The 17,073-nt window shown below is 40.2% G+C and overlaps 1 protein-coding gene across 3 annotated transcripts in view; it reads left to right on the top strand.

Moving 5' to 3' along the window:
- msh3 (mutS homolog 3 (E. coli)) overlaps window positions 1–17,073 on the top strand; it is a 55,189-nt gene that overhangs the window by 13,884 nt on the left and 24,232 nt on the right. For all 3 annotated transcript variants that reach the window (XM_082553436.1, XM_082553437.1, XM_082553438.1), the window contains exons 12-20: window positions 504–613; window positions 3,756–3,888; window positions 5,730–5,917; window positions 6,320–6,488; window positions 6,728–6,792; window positions 10,652–10,768; window positions 11,019–11,126; window positions 14,648–14,762; window positions 16,228–16,385. In XM_082553436.1, the coding sequence (XP_082409562.1) occupies window positions 504–613; window positions 3,756–3,888; window positions 5,730–5,917; window positions 6,320–6,488; window positions 6,728–6,792; window positions 10,652–10,768; window positions 11,019–11,126; window positions 14,648–14,762; window positions 16,228–16,385 (1,163 nt within the window). The remainder of the gene's footprint in view (window positions 1–503; window positions 614–3,755; window positions 3,889–5,729; window positions 5,918–6,319; window positions 6,489–6,727; window positions 6,793–10,651; window positions 10,769–11,018; window positions 11,127–14,647; window positions 14,763–16,227; window positions 16,386–17,073) is intronic.

Raw genomic sequence — 17,073 nt, forward strand, 5'->3', positions numbered from 1 at the left:
GCCTGAAGAGTTAGCTCTTCTGTGTTGCTTTACTTGAATCAACCTTTTTGTTACTCTGAGCTTTAATCACAGCTGCACATGGTCATCTGGCAGGTGTGTTGATACGTCCCAGATTTAACGACTGAAAAATCTTTTTAAGGCTATTGAGATTGTTGTTAGAAAATTAAAGATCTACAGTCAGTTATAGTTACACAAACTGTAAAAAAAAAAAGAATGGATAGTTAAGTTGAACTGACATTTCAGCCATAACAAAAAGTCTCGTTCGGTTTACTTGTGTGTGGGTGACGACTCAAAGGTTCAGCTTGACTCTGCTGCTACGGCATTTGCGTCACGTGTCACATATGGAGTTCAAGATCAGCTCAAGCCTCCTACCATGTCTGCTAGTGGCTTACACCATTTGTTCACCTCATATTTCCTTCTCCTTACTATTTTTTTTTCTTAGAATATGTTGGCAACCATTAACGTACATTTAAGCTTTTTTATGTGTGCTCTTTCCATCACAGACAGATGGTAGTGTGAAAGGAAGTCTGTTGTGGGTGTTGGACCACACTCGCACTCCGTTTGGAAGGAGACTAATGAGGAAGTGGGTGAGCCAGCCCCTTACAGACCTGCAGTGAGTATAGAATACACTCTGACACGTGATGGAGCATGATTGTCAATACCGATTCAGCTTCAGTGTCCGTTCTTATCATTTAGTTTTTCAGTGCTTCAAACTTTATTTCCATGCAGCTTGGTCTGCGTTGTGAGGCTCTCTGGATCACAGAACCACAGTGAAGGACTCTGAGGCAGCACTAATGCCACTTTCATGTCACATGTGATAACTGGCTCATATTAGAACGATGCCTGTGATAATCATTTTCAGGCACTGTGGCTCAGTGGTTAATACTGTTGCCACACACCAAGAGGGGTCACAGGCTTCACATTTCTCCAATTGTTCTGTGTGTTTCCTCCAGTAGCTCCAGTTTATCCTGCCATCAGACACATGCTGGGTTAATTTTTCTGTCTCTGTGTCTCTGGCCAGGACACAGGCTTACAGCTAGAATCGGTCCCTGGGCATTGCACACAGGCTGCTCACTGTTTCACTTATTAGGATGGGTTAAATGCTGGCAGTAAATTTCCTTATTGGATTTAACAAAGAATGATATATAATAGTATATAATCATCTCATAAGTATGGTTTTAATTACCTGACATGAGATAGATGTGAGATTTTCAGGCACATTTGCATCTCCCCCCCAAAAATATATGATTTTCCTCTTGAGGATTACATGACACATGACGAACGGGTCTTGAATCTTGAATCTCCTGAGCTCTTTCCCCCATTAATGCTACCCTGACATTTAACAACCTCCCATGTACGCTTGATGACGCGTTTCGACACCTCATTGTATATCAATAAAGATTTGGTTTGACAACTATTAGAGTAGTTTCCAGGTTCCAAGAGTCGCTGCACGGGCGGAGACCACCCTCAAACTTCTAATGCACATCCACTTATTTTGTTTTATAAACAAGCCTGAAATATTTTAAACTATCCATCCATCCATCTATTTGCTTCTGCTTATCCTTTTCAGTCTGTCGCAGGGCTAACACACAGAGACAACCATTCGCGCTCACATTCACTCCCACTTGCAATTTAGATTGATCAATTAACCTATCCCCGCAAACTGCTTTGGATGGTGGGAGGAGGCCGGAGTACCCGGAGGGAACCCATGCAAACATGGGGAGAACATGCAGAAAGACATGACCCCAGTAAGAAAGACTCCGGCCTGATGGAATTGAACTCAGGAGCTTCTTGCTGTGCGGCAACAGTGCTGCCCTATTTTTAAAATAGTTTTGAAAAAAGTGCCAAGGGTTATTCCCAGTAGGTTTTAAAGCTGGTAATAGAGTTAAAAGAGTTAATAGATTGCACTTACTAGGAAATGTCCTCCAGACTCATACGTAAGGAACAGCTGTTGGAGCACCTCAGTGCCAGGACCGGTGTTTGTCAGGAGCATCTGCTCTCACCTTTTGCTGTACTTTTCATTCTGGTGATATAGTGGAGAATGTCTATGCAAGGAAAATGGAATGGCATTTATGGACATTGTGGGCACAACTGGATGATCTCGACTTGGGTGATGACCTGGCCAGATGTAGGCGATAACTGCACACCTGGCATCAACATCAGCAGGAATAGATCTCACTGTCAACAAAGGCAAAATAAAGATCATGAGGATTAGGATGGAGCACACTAGCCCCATCACAGTAGCAGGACAGCTCCTAGAAAAGGTCAATTCCTTCACCTAGCTGGGGTGCATAGTGAACACACAGGGTGGAATGGATGTGTGAGGCAGGCCTTTGTTAATAATATTAATGTTTGCTTGGCGGCCTGCATCCCAGTCCAGGACTCACGACTGTGATGAAAATTATAACCAGCTCCACATTTTCATTTATTTATTTATTTTGAATAAAATAGCTGCTCTCACATATAAATATGTAAGTGTTGTTTGGGAGGATATATGGCAGAGCAGCTGTTTCTCTTTTTAGAGAGACTGTGGTGTGAAAATACATACAAATATGTTTTGGAGGTGACTTCCTTAAATAAAAGCACTGCTGAGGACACACAGCAGTACCTCTCCAGTTCTCTGTAGTGTTTTTAAGTGTGTGAACATTTTCTCTGTGTGTGGCCCTCCCTCTGCCACTGGGCAGGGATTATTGCTGTGGATAGAGCACTGCTTTCAGATTATACAGATAGCTCCTCTAGAGACTTTCAACATGAATAAAACCCAGATTACTCCCAGGTACATTAATTCCAAGATACAGAGCACAGCAGCGCATTGAACAGACACTTGTGGGCATGTGCACGTACACACTCGCACAATAGTGTGATCTGTGATGTCCGATTTATTACATCACTAAGCTTCTTTTGATCTGCTTTTTCAGTTCATTTTTTTCTGGATGCTTACGCTTACAGAAAGGCCTTACTGTGGACTAAAAAGCATTTCATAGAGGACTTTAATATGAGGCTTTTTTCTGCATTTTATAAACAAAACTGTTTCAGTGATTTTCATCATGTCGTTAAATCCATAGCTTTAGTAGTTCACCTGGCCCAAATGCAGAATTTTTCATTTTCCAAATGTTTAAATTTAATAAGCATATCTTAATCTTCTTAGCGTCAACCACATCTACAGAGGTCAAAGGTCTTGTAAGGTCACTGGGGAAATGAAGCTACAAGCAGCTGTACCTTCATGAGTGCTGGTTTGTGCAGTCGAGGGATTTTATTTAGGCCACGTAGATGTCTTCAGCTGAGCGCTCTTCAGTCTTCAGTTATTTAAAGTGACTTTACACGTTAAAGAACTGCGACTGCAGTTCTTGGTGCAGTAGTACAGGTTGCAGTCACAGTGTTAAGTTGGTGATTTGGGTATTGGATTAACGTTTTCTATGAATACTTGTATCTTTTAAACATTTGGTCACCTTTGTTTGCTTTGAATGTTCTTGAAAATTTGACACATTTTTAGACGTAAGGCGCAAGTGTGAATCTACATAGAAACTAATCAGGGACACTTTGGCGCTTATTTGTTTCATGCGTAAATCAACTTTAAGGAAACCCATTTATCTCAATCAGAACTGATTCAGCTTTCCAAATGACACGTTTCTTTTGGTGATGATGAGCCTGATGAGAACATTTACATTTCTTTCAACTCTTTCTTATCCTTGCTATCTTCTTAATTTCTGCAAGTCTTTTCTTTCTTTCTTACCTTTTCTTTCATGAAACTGCAGGTCTATATCCGAGAGGCAGGATGCGGTGCAGGAAATCCTGGAGTCGGACTCGCTGACTCTAAATTCCATTCGATCCCTGCTGTCACGTCTGCCAGACTTGGAGCGAGGCATCTGCAGCATATATCACAAAAAGGTAAAAGAACACAAATAAATAACTTGGATAATGTTTATTATATTTTATCACAATTTTTGTGGCATTGTTATTGAATCCTGTAGGATACGAGAACAGGCGGGTTTAATAAATGGATGATAGTTTTAAAATTAGCATCGTTAAATAATCATCTTCATATTGAACAAGACAACTCGGATCATAATTTTTGCAATAATCCTCCAGCTCTAACAGCAGGGGGACAACATTTGTGAAATAATTCCTCTCGTTGGTTTGCATAGAAATGAAAGGCAAGAAGATTTTCTTCTTTCTTTCACTGACATTTTCTCTGTTTCTCTCTCTCTTTTTATGGCACGCTTGATTAACAGCAGGGAGCAGCCTCCTGTGTGGCGCTTACCTGATTGTTTGACACAGTCTCATTTCCCATCTGACCCATTTTTGAAATGTCAGAAGGCTTCATCTTCTGTGTGTGTGTGTGTGTGTGTGTGTGTGTGTGTGTGTGTGTGTGTGTGTGTGTGTGTGCGTGTGTTTGCAATAATGAAAAAAGACACTTTGTTTCTGAGCTTGATGTCTTGTTTCATGTTCAGCTTTTGGATTCCTTCATCTGTTGCTGAAAGAAAATGATCAAATGTCATTTAATGCACACATACACTCAAACACCCACGCATACACACACGCAGCAGACACACAGAGGGGCCTTAATTGTCATTTTGCCCATCTGTAGATAAATGGGCCTGTGTGTAATGGCTTGTGTCTCCACGGCTCCACTGACATAATGGGAGAGAGGGCATGCCTGTGGCCTCTAGTAGCTGCCTGTTTGGGTCCATAGAAGAGCAACACGGGGGCAGGAGCATTAAAGCTGCAGCATGTGATTAATACCATAAACCACTGTCACTGTGACCTCTCATTAACCCGAGGGTCAAGACTTGGTACTATACAGTAACATTGCTAATGGCAATAGAAGGTCAGTATAATCTACATTATCACTGATTGATTACTCATTAATTCTATTTAGTCTGAAATGATTGGCACTTTTATTTTTAAAGACGCAACACTGATCTTGAAGAAATATAAGAAGTTATTGATTATAGGCTGCTTTGTTTTCTATACTGTGGATTATCAGTGATTCCCAAGACAGCTGCCGTTTGCAGATAATAAAATGTATCATTTGCTTCTTAATAGATGCTAAATAGCACCAGCCAAGTCCTGTATCTACATTTCTATTTTTTTTATTGTGTAATACAGCAAATATAGTATGATGCATATTGAAGGGTAGTGTTTTATTTTCTTGATGCTTTGTTGTGAAGACGTGCAGTCGGTGCTGCTTGTAGTGAGTGGTGTTTTCTCACAGCCTTTGGATGTAATATATGACTATTCTTTAAGCTCGGCTGCTGGCCAGCGCGGATAAGATTTAATGATGTAATCTTCCTGCCTTACAGAGTACCCTGATAATACAACACACTTACAAACATGAATATACAGTACTGTGCAAAAGTCTTGAGTCACAAGTGGTTTCTTTATATTTGCTTCCAAAGAGCCAGGCTGGTTTTTTGATAGTGGTCTTGAGTAATAGGTCCCCAGAGTTTCTGAAGGTCTTTTAAATTTTTACTTTGATCACGGGTTGCTTTTTCGCTCATTTTGATTCCAATCCTTAAACCTGACCATTTTATGAAGAATATTTATTAACCCTAACCCCCTAAAGATAGAAAAAAAACCCCCCACCCAACTCAAGTGATAAACCAATATTGCATCTATGCAACAAACACAACTTGGCAAAGGACCAATTTGAAATAGTTTTTTAGCCACTTTGGTACATACTTAGTAATGTTTTTGCTTGTTTTGTTTTTTTTTGCACATCTTTCCAGTCTTCTACTCAGGAATTTTACCTCATTAGTAGCAGTCTTTCTCGCCTGGGGCTGGAACTGCAGACTTTGCTACCAGCCATGCGTTCCCAGGTCAGCTCAGGGCTACTTCGAAGCCTTCTGTTGGACACTCCAGACCAGCTGATTCCAGCCCAAAGCTTCCTAAAGGTGCTCAATGAAAAGGCAGCCAAGTAAGTATCCAGCAGCACAGGTGTGGAACTGACAGAAGCATAATTTAGATTGCTTGATGTGTGTTGGGTTATTATATTTTACTTAAATGCAAAAAATATATATCTGTTAAAGAGAAAATGAATTCTCAACGGTGCAATCAGAAAAACAACACAGCATCATAAAACTGGGCTGACAAATGTAAGATATGGCACAGTGGGAGATGCCTGCTGTCACTCCATAAATGTATGACCAATAGTTGGCATGCAGTATGAGAGAGGAAAAGGCCTCCTAGTGTCACATGGATAATTCTTTTCCTCAGTTTTCATCATTGAAAGGTCAAGCTGACCACAGGCTCATCTCTTAGAAAATGCGCTGCGATATATTACCAGTAACAGTCACATTTGGACTGTGTATTTGTGCAGGTCAGGGAACAAGACGGAGCTATTCTCAGATCTGTCTGGATTCCCAGTGCTGCAGGAAAGAATGGAGCAAATCCAAACTGTCCTCCGTGAGATTCAAGACCACCGCAAAGACATCCGTCTGATACTAAAGGCCCCTGCGCTCGAATATACGACTGTTTCTGGACAGGAGGTGTGTGTGTGTGTGTGTGTGTGTGTGTGTGTGTGTGTGTGTGTGTGTGTGTGTTGCTGGAAGTGAAAGAAAGGTGGGAGGATTGATGGCCATTTGGGTGGAAGACTCAGCAACAGTGATGGTCTGATGTCTGTGTTTTTGTGTCTGGTTGCCAGTTTTAATTAAGAGTGACACATTATTTTCCCTGTCTTCTCTGGTCTTATTTATCAGTTCTCCTCCTCTTTCTCCTCTGCCCTCAGTTTCTGATTGAGGTGAAGAACTCAGTTTCATCCATTGTTCCACCTGAATGGGTCAAAATCAGCAGGTCAGCTCACTCACCTCTGCATTACAAACAACACTTACATGTACTATTTTTTTTTTTTAGCATTGATTTTAATATTCATTGTGTGATGTCAAAAATCACATCTGACTTATCTAACTTGGATTGCACAATAGAAATATTGTTGGGCAATTTTTCTAAAATAAATGCTGTAAAAAACTTTTTTTCCCATAGCACATTTAAAACTAAAGCGCATTAGACAAAAAAGAAAAAGAGTAAACAAATAACTAAACAGTGATCAGAAAAGATTGAGAAGGAGACCTTAATGATGAGGGAGTATTTGAATGCTGCACGTCGAAGACATTTGAAGGTGTGAGACCATCTAAGGCTTTAAACACAAACAGTGACACTATTTAATGGATTCTGTGATGCACAGTAGACCAGTGGAAGTCTGCTAACATCTGAGCCAACTGCTGCACTAAATGCAGAAGAGATGATTGACTAACTCCAGTACACAGTGTATTACAATAGTCCAGTTTAGATGTAACATAGGCATGTTTCCCTTAGCTCTATTGAGGAGTTAGCATATTTGAGCTTACTTTTTTTTTTTTTTTTTTACTTTAGCACTACTGATTAGAGCCAGACTGATGTATTGATGGGCTCATATTATCTGATGGTATAATGGCCAATAAATGAAAATTTGAAAAGTAAAGAAGAGACGGAAAGCACACTTCAACCATGCTATGAGTGTTGTCGTTGCAAATAACTGCAGCTTCCCTGTTGGCAGTACCACAAACAACAATCAGCTGATTCAAGCAGGGTGTAAACAAAAAATTAAATAATTCAGTTTAAGAAATCAGAGCATTCTGTTTATTTTTGTGTCTTGTCTGGATTTTTAAATGACCAAATATTAGCATTAATCTTTAAAATCCTGGGTCCTGTTTAAGATCTGTTTCATTTACACTCTGCTACAATTTTTTCTTGTTTGTTTGTTTTTCGAGCAGCATATGAATAAGAAAAAAACAAACTGTTGCACTGATTTGCAAAAAGCCCAATTTTAACTAAGAGTAGTGAAAAAATGTGAAATGTTTTGTTTTTTGAAAAATGATGCTTAATTTAACACACTTGTGAAACATTCAGCCTCTCTGGGATGCTCTTTGTAACTTACCATTTGCAAATTAACTAAATTAATTTTGAGTTGGTTCACCGGGTGTGTTTCATTTGTGACCCTCCCCCAAGTCTTTAAAAAACATTTTGCCGGTGTCACATTCAAAATGAGCATTTATTACTAAATACAAATCAAGTTTCTGAGTTTAAACATCTGATATGTTGTATTTTCAGTATGTATTGGGTAATTCATTTATGAAGACTGCTTTTCAGCATGAACATGGCACGGGAAGCCCTGAATCCCTGACCTTTGCCCCCAGAGGCTGAAACATGTGGTAGCCAAAGATTCCTAGATTGTCATATTATAAACCTTTGTCATATTGTAGGTAAGTGGTTTACAAAGACCTCTGGTCCTTCAATGGGTTGCAAGATAAATGTGAGGATTTTCAAAGGTCCTGCAGCTGAATGGATTCTTTAGGGTCTGAACAGACAGATGGGATTGGCAAAAATGAATTTTTTGCTGGAATAATAAAGGTCCTTGGTGTTCAAGAAAGGTAGAGTGGTGGACAGATCAATATTATCAATAGTAAACCTATGAATTTCAGCCATCTGCAGGATGCCATTAACGATCAGCAAAGACCACCTGCAAGGAGCTTAATGGTTATGTAAATGTCATAGTCCTTTACAGAAAGACTCTGAGGGTCCCTTGAAATTCATCAGAGGGGACCGGAAGCTTTTGTAAAGGGGAGAACTGTGCTACTGTGAAATCCCAGACTCTAAAGTCACTGGGGCAGAGATAATAACCAGCGAAGAACAGCAAAAATTGGTTAACAGAGGGTGCTGGATGGAGTGGTATCCAATCAAAGAACAGGCGGGGGAATCTAGCCAAGGCACCAATAAGCAGATCAGCACTAGGGCTTCACAATTCAGTGATCAAAAGCTGAGATGTTAACTGAAGTTACCTCATACTTTTGGGGAATTTTTCTGTGGACTTACAAGACAGAAGAATACATTTTTGAAAGTTTGTGGCCCTTATATATCTTGTGTTAAAACTAACACAGCATTTCTTAAAAGAACGTTAAACCTGAAGGAGAATATCCAGCCATCAGTTTGTCCCTGATGGGATCCACTTGAGTTATGGACAGAAAGAACAGTGATCTGAAACACCTCTGAATGGCTACATTAAAAAAAAAAAAAGATTTTGGAGTAGCTTGTCAAAGTCCGGATTTTAATCTGACTAAGATGCTTTGGCATTTTAATTTATTTATTTAAAAGGGACAGCGTATATTAATAAACATATCACTGTAAATATTCCAGAATTAGCCAGAGGCCTGTTTTTCTCCTGTAGTCCCTGGCAAGTCAAAAACAAACAAAACACCCCATCAGACAAGAACACATAAAATTACAACAATAAAATCCACAGTACAAAGAACAATACAATAAAACAGCGCAGGACAACAAATACATATGAAAGCATACAGATCAAATATGACATATTAGCATAAAATGACTGATCACAGATCTGATTTCTCTGTAGCCATCATTTGAGATGTGTGTGATGAAAGATTGTAAATTCTCTTATTACAGCTGGCATATTATTCCAAATCTCACTACCTTTAACTGTTAACACCTGATTGCTACATATTATATGTCTAAGAGGCCTTTACTAGAGGCTCTGGTTACTCTTAATATTGATATTAAGAGTTAAGAATTCTGATATTCAATTTTAACATTAACAAACTCACCCAATGAGGGTGGAGCAAGTCCATGTTGGTTCTTATAAATAGGACAAGCAAATGTATTCATTTATTTATTTTTTAAATTTCAAACTTAAGCTATTGTATTTTTGAAGTATGAGACGATAATGGGTGGGGAAAAAGCGTTAAGATGTTTCTGCTGGTTCTAAACTAGTAATACTTACCATGGACCAATTAGTGCAACAGTATTCTATATTAAAAAAGATCATAGAGTAGAAAAACCTTATAGCTACATTTACTGGCAGTGATGATCTAATTTGCGTGAAATTGTGCAGGCTGACATTAATGTTTTTAGACCTTAAACAGGCCTTTCCTGCTCAAAAACCCTTCAGTGTGGCTGAATTCAAACAATTCTGCACAGCAAAGTGGGCCAAAATTCCTCCCCAGTGATGCAGTATATTACAAACACTTGATTGCAGATCTTGCCTTCAGGGGTGTCACAACCAGTTTTGGGGTAATTACATTTTGCTACTGGGCCAGGTAGGTTTGGATAGCCTTTTTCAATTAATAAATTAAATCATCATTTAAAAACTGCATTTTGTATTTATTTGATGATCTGAAACATGTGTGACAAGTCTGCCAAGAAAACAAAAAAAAAAGAGACCAAGAAAGGGGCAAGTACTTTTTCTCAGCACTGTCGAGCCTCACTGTAGGTTTGTGAAGTTTAGGATTTAGCAGGTGGCCTGCTAACGAATAATATGCGGTAGTATCAAGAGATCTTTCATTACAGTGTTATTACAGTACACAATACATATTGCAACACAAAATTACATTTATTTTCCATGTTTTTGCATTAAGTTTAATCTGGTCATAACCCAAGTAGATATGCAACAAGTTGTCTCTTCGTTTTAAGGGGGCACAGAATTACATACATGGTGTCCAGCAGTTATCAGCACTTGTGTAAAAGTGGTTTTAAATTAATTTCTTTTTAGTATACTACACTCCTCTTATATGCTAAAATCCAGTAGTTTAATTCTTCACTTCAGTCCATTTTTTGCCTTGCCTTCTGTACTTCACGTTTACCCCTGTCTCCTCTGCAGCACCAAGGCAGTCAGCAGGTATCACTCTCCTTTCCTGGTGGACCGCTACAAGAAGCTGCAGCAGCTCCGAGAGCAGCTGATGCTGGACTGCCAGAGGGAGTGGACCAATTTTCTGGAGTATGACAGACACATGCACGCATACACACACACACACACACACACACACACACACACACACACACACACACACACACACACACACAAATGCAACTCAGCTGGGAAAAAAATCTGAAAACATGCCAGTCTGTGGTTCAGAGGTATGCCTCCACAGCTCTCAGCCTGCCAGAATTAGTCTGTTTTAGTCAAGTACACCATCAGTGCTGTCTACTCAGAACACTTCAAAATCTCTTTTTCTCTCTCTCTACAGTCAGTTTGGGGAGCACTACCACACCATGAAAAGGGCTATTAGTCACCTAGCAACCATGGACTGTCTCTTTTCATTGGCTGAGGTGGCTAAACAAGGGGACTATTGCAGGTGATGTCCTCTCACGATGACCATAAATATTGATGCATGTGTTTGAGTATGTAAATTGGGTGTGTGCATGTGTTTTTATGTGTGGGATACACTGTATATGTGTGTGGTTCGGGGTCGTGTCGTGTCCTAAAGTCTCAGACAGGTTGTGTGTGGGTGTGTGCACCCCGCTCAGCAGTGTGCTCTGCCAGAACTCCAACATCTCTCCCACTCACTCACTCTTTGCTTCACACACACACACACACACACACACACACACACACACACACACACACACACACACACACACACACACACCTTTATGCTGTGCTACAAATTTCTGTGTTTCAGGATTGCTTCTTCTCATATACTGCTACCTCCTGCCCTCTTTCCATTGTATTTGCATGTCCTACTTGTCATTAGTTTCTTTGACTGGAAATGTTACGGTTTGTGTGTTAAAGTGGATATTGTTGGCTTTTTTAACCCATTCAACCAAGAAATCCTCTAATCCAACTTGAAAGAGACTCTATTAACCGAGAAAATGAGAAATAACTTAAGAAAGCACGTCAGACACACGGGAAAAACTAGTGCACTCCCACATTTGTCTGCAGCCTCACATCTATCAGTTCAGAATCCAGGGCTCCAGATTAGGTGATGATGACAGGAATCTCTGCCATGTGTCTGACGTGCTTTCTTAAGTTATTTCTCATTTTCTCGGTTAATAGAGTCTCTTTCAAGTTGGATTAGAGGATTTCTTGGTTGAATGGGTTAAAAAAGCCAACAATATCCACTTTTGTTATTCTCTTTCCATGTGGGACGTAAAGCTCCAACTTGTGACAGCCTCCCATCTTATGCCTGTACCCATCAGAGACCCATCTTTTGTAGCACTGCTAGCATAGTCCTCATCAATATTTCATTTGGTCTGAACATCTTCCTCTTCCGTCAGATTATGGCGCCCATCTGAGGGCAATCTGTGTTATCCTTTCAGGACCTGTAATAGCAATTCTTTGTTTTTATTCTATGGGTGATGTTGAGACAGGCAGTTCTCCTCTACTTTTCCATGTGTGAGCATTTGTTTGGAGGGAACAACGTGATTGCTAGGATGTCATTCTTGGTAATGCGCCAGATTCAGACCGTATAGAAGGATGCACTTCACATTGCTGTTGTAGAGTCTTATACTATGTCTTCTCTTTGAAATGCTTGGATTTCTAGATGGAGCAGAGCACTGCTGAAAGCACCCTGTGTCTTATTGTGCTATTAACGTTTGTTGAGTGAACATGCCAAGACCTAAAGAGGTCTTTAAGGTTATTTAGAGTAAAGAATGTGGCTGTCAATGAGTCTGGCAAGCGATTTTCTGTGGAACTGGCTGCCCCAGCAAATTGAGCCAAAAAGCAGACTGTTTGATACAAAAAGAACCCCAAAACGTAATCAGCGGAAATTAACTCTTGCAGCTGGTTGGTGTCAGTGCATGTGTAAGAGAGGGACTGCACAAGCTGGACAAATGCAATGTGCACGGGAGATCTGCCAGGAAAAAGTATTTGCTGTCCAGAAATAACATTTGAGAAAAACTGCAATTGAACTATCAACATATAAGCAAAGCAACAGGACTTTTGGAATAAAGTGCTCTGAACTAATGAATGGAAGATGAAGAGAACAAGAATGATAAAGGGTCGTTGTAACATGAGATATGTTTGGCACAGACCACATAACGTTTCAGGAAAATGGTCCCATACCAGCTATGATGCACTGTGGGTTGAATGTTATGTTTTGGTTTTGCTTCACTGTCTCAGACTCTGCAGCTTGCAGTCATTGATTCAGCTATGAATTATGCATAATTTCCAAGTGCTTTGAGATAATGAGAGGCCATCTGTCCAAGAGCTGAAGTTGAACAGGAAGTGAACATATCAGCGTTGTAATAACCCTAAGAACACTAATCTACCTCTAGGAGGGAAAAAATGGCTTGATCCACATTGAAGTGTTTTGGGAGGATTTGTCGATGCAAGAAAATGCAAACATCTTCCAGCTGAGGTCAATGAGTGGTGGACAATTATGCAAATAGCCAGCAAGATGTTATTTGTGCTGAAGGAAAAATTCTAGTTTTTGAGCTCAAAATGTACTCAGTCTTTCAACATAAGAATATCCACATATCCGTGATATGTGGATATTTTCTATTGAATAAATGACAAAAAGAAGCAGTTTTACTCTTGGTAAAGCAGATCTTCCCAAGTTTTCCCAAATGATGATCATTTTTGTTTTATTTATAGTTTTTAAAATAAATAATTAGCGATGGGTATCGTTTAGGTTTTATCCGATACCGGTGCCAAATCGGTACTTTTGAAACGGTGCCGGTGCTTAAACGGTGCTCAAACCGGTGCTTAAAGAATGGAGAACACAAAATTGGTCCAAAAACCTCTCAGCTGTTTTTTTTGTAAAAAGATAACAATGTTAGCCTTTTCTGCAGCTATGGGGCATATATGGTATCACTCTTGGCTGGAAGCAGTGCTTAAACAATGGAAAAAAACACAAACTTTGTCCAAAAACTTCTCATGTTCAACTGTTTTCCACTTTTTCTTTGGTCATTTTAGCCTTTTTGGCCAGGGTGAAGGGAGTATCTGCCATCAAACAAGAAGACAGCCGCATGTAGCTATGATGATGTTTGCTAGTTCACCTTACGTGCATTAATGTAATAACGTGGTTAGCCTACTCAACGTAAATTACACACGAACAACATTAAGCTACTCACACAGAGAAGAATGGCTGCTGCTGCCATCATCATCCTCATCATTTCTGCTACACTGGCAGGGCTAGGGGCCAGGACTCTCCTCTTCGTGTTTTTGGGGGATGTTGCTAACTCCGGGTCCGATAACAGGCACAACACCCGCAGTAGATGTGCTCGGTGTGAGGTCTCGCAGCAAGCTATCAAATACGGCGCATTTCTGGGCTTTTAAAAAAACGCTATGCGTCGCCAGGTGTTTCATCAGATTTGAGGTGTTACCTCCTTTGACAGTATCACAGTATCACCTTAAAGCACTTGTTGCAGGCTGCTGAGTTTGCATCTTTTGCTGTGAAGTACAGCCAGACTTTTGACCGCTTCGCCTTGGGCATTTTTAATCTGTAGCTCTGCTCTAAAAGAACGTACGTACCTGGCCCCACCTACTATCCTCGGAAACGTAAAATGATTGGCTAGAATCTAAAGTGTATCACAGCTCAGGAAAATAAAGCACCGAAATGTGCGCTGCTTTTCGGTCTGGTTACTACCGTTTATGTCAGAACCGGTGCCATCATGGCACCGGACACCGGTACCCATCCCTATAAATATTACAGTCAACATAATTAAGTGTTGTATTGATTTCCACTGCAATCCTAGATAGTAGAATATATTTACACAGTAACAATATTCTACTTTTTTAATTTTATTTTTAATTATACCAATTTGCCTTAAAGAAATCTTTGTCAGTACAGCTTAACATTTACTCTGTACATATTTGTCTTCACACTCTGTGTGGGTGTGTGTTCACACGCCTAACTGACTGTTCTGTTTTTAGGCCAGAGGTGTGTGACAATAAGCACCAGATTACGATCAGGGATGGCAGGCATCCTGCTATAGATTTACTGATGGGAGAGCACAACCAGTATGTGCCCAACCACACTGAACTACAGGTAAACACACACACACACACACACACACACACACACACACACACACACACACACACACACACACACACACACACACACACACACAGGCTCATTCAGAGAACTTTGAAGAAAAAAAAAAGCCAAGCCAAAACATACACAGACATTTGCCTGCTCGCTAACGCACTGAGAGCGTGCTGAAACAAAACTGCAAAGGCACACAGACTTTGTCTTACACATGAATACTGTTAAGGTTCAAAATTGAGGAGGGAGAGTACAAACCACCCTTGGTCCAGAAGCTCTTGGTCCAACAATGATTTTAATGAACACACGTGTGGGAAGACACTCTGTACGCAGACAGCCAGTAGTCCTCGACTTAATCAAAACATGAACAGATATTTTATAGCATCAGGGTTTGATTTACTGACGCCCCTTCATGCGTCACAGATACATTTTATACATAGATCAGATCAACACTACAATGACTTTTCACCCAGAAGATCATCTTCTATTTTCATGGCTGGTACTTTCCGTTCTTATCTTAAAGTGAATTGTTCCTCTTTCTTGTCGAGACATAACTAATCTCTCCTCTAAATAAATCTAACTAATGTGTGTGTATGTGTTGACCTCACATGCTCTTTGTGTCACCTCTTCACCTCCAACCTGCTGTGTCTCGTCCTCAAATGCTCTTTCTCAATTCACCTGTTGCACTTCTGACCTTTCACTAGACCAGAAGCTCACTGAGACTATGTGTATGTCTTCTACTAAATAAATGTTTTAACCAAGAACCTCTACTAAAACCTTAATATAAAATGATCTGATATATAAGTGTTTTGTAAGCATGTATTGCAATTCCTTCTATGGCTCCAAGTCACTTGCACAATAGATTGTCCGAACATCGCGCCGAACAAAGCTTCCGACCCCCAATTAATTGACCGAGCTCCAACTCTTTAATAAGCACAGATATGCATTGTGTATAAAATAGTCATAACTGCTTAAGGCCTTCTTAAAGCTATCTGTTACATTGTTAAAGCCTCGTCTTAGCCTGCTGCTCAAAATAACTTCCACTTCTGCAAAACTCTCCAAGCCTGTTTCCTGTCCTGTTACTTTTAGCCTTTCTGAAAGACACACTGTTTAAACCTCTAAACACAATATAAACTCCAGATTATATTATTAATGCAATGGTAATGATGACAATTATTTAACAATAGCAGTAAAATAATTTCCCTGCTCCACAATACGCACATAGACTTACACGAAACCACACAGATACATGCATACACACACATGCTTCCTAGCTCAGCGCTGGAGTGGGTGTAGGTTAATCTTGTAACAGAAGCACAAGCCAATAGGAAGAGAAGCCAAGCTTTCAGTCCACCCACAGCTTCAGCTGTGCAGGACAGCATGCAAATATCTTTTTCTGTCTCTCTTCTCGTTTGCCTTCTGTCTATGTCACAGCTATTATCCTCTTCTCTCTCCCTCCTTTTAGGGTGATGGCAGGAGAACAATGATAATCACTGGGCCTAATATGGGGGGTAAGAGCTCCTACATTCGCCAGGTAGCTCTTATCTGTGTAATGGCTCAGATGGGCTCATACGTCCCAGCCTCAGCGGCCTGTGTGGGCATCCTGGATGGCATTTACACCAGGTACGAGTACAAGCAAAAACTTGTCTGTGGACATATTTTGTCAACCATGTAGCATCACAGTCACTTTGCAGGTGTGTAGTTGGGATCCAAAGGTGAGCCAATTTAAAGGCGCCTGCAATCTGACAACTTGGTACTAAGTAAAGGGAGCTGAAAGTCTTAGTTTTTTCCACATTTTGGGAGTCTGACGTTACAGACAAGTCAAAGGTGCAAGAGTATAATATAAGTATAAAAGCAATCATTTGATTCAGCTTTGAAGGAAAATGAACACAGCTTGATTTTTTTTGTTTTTTAAGCAGCATCTCAGTGACATCAGTGGATCGACGTTTGTTTTCCTCGTAAGCGTGTTAAAGATGGAAAAACCGTATAGACTGGCACATTAAAGCGGGTTAGTAAATATACATGTGTAATACCAAGTCTGCTATATAAAATCACACAAGACTATTACAGGGCGGTGTTTTTTTGGGTTGCTCTTGCTTTGCCTCTGTTGACAGTGAGATTAGGACAATGATCCTGAAAGCTCTCACTGAGCACAGTTTCACTTCTGAACGCTTTGTTAGTACAATTAAACCAAACAGGTAGAGGTTACTGTGGAGACGACTTGACAAAAAAAAAAAAAAAATAAATCGAACTGTTACCCTAAAAGCGTGTGAGCTACTGTGTGTCACCTTCATTGTCTGTGAAACAGTCA

This window comes from Aulonocara stuartgranti (genome assembly GCF_965226115.1).
Source record: "Aulonocara stuartgranti genome assembly, chromosome: 12".
Classification (NCBI taxonomy): Eukaryota; Metazoa; Chordata; class Actinopteri; order Cichliformes; family Cichlidae; genus Aulonocara; species Aulonocara stuartgranti.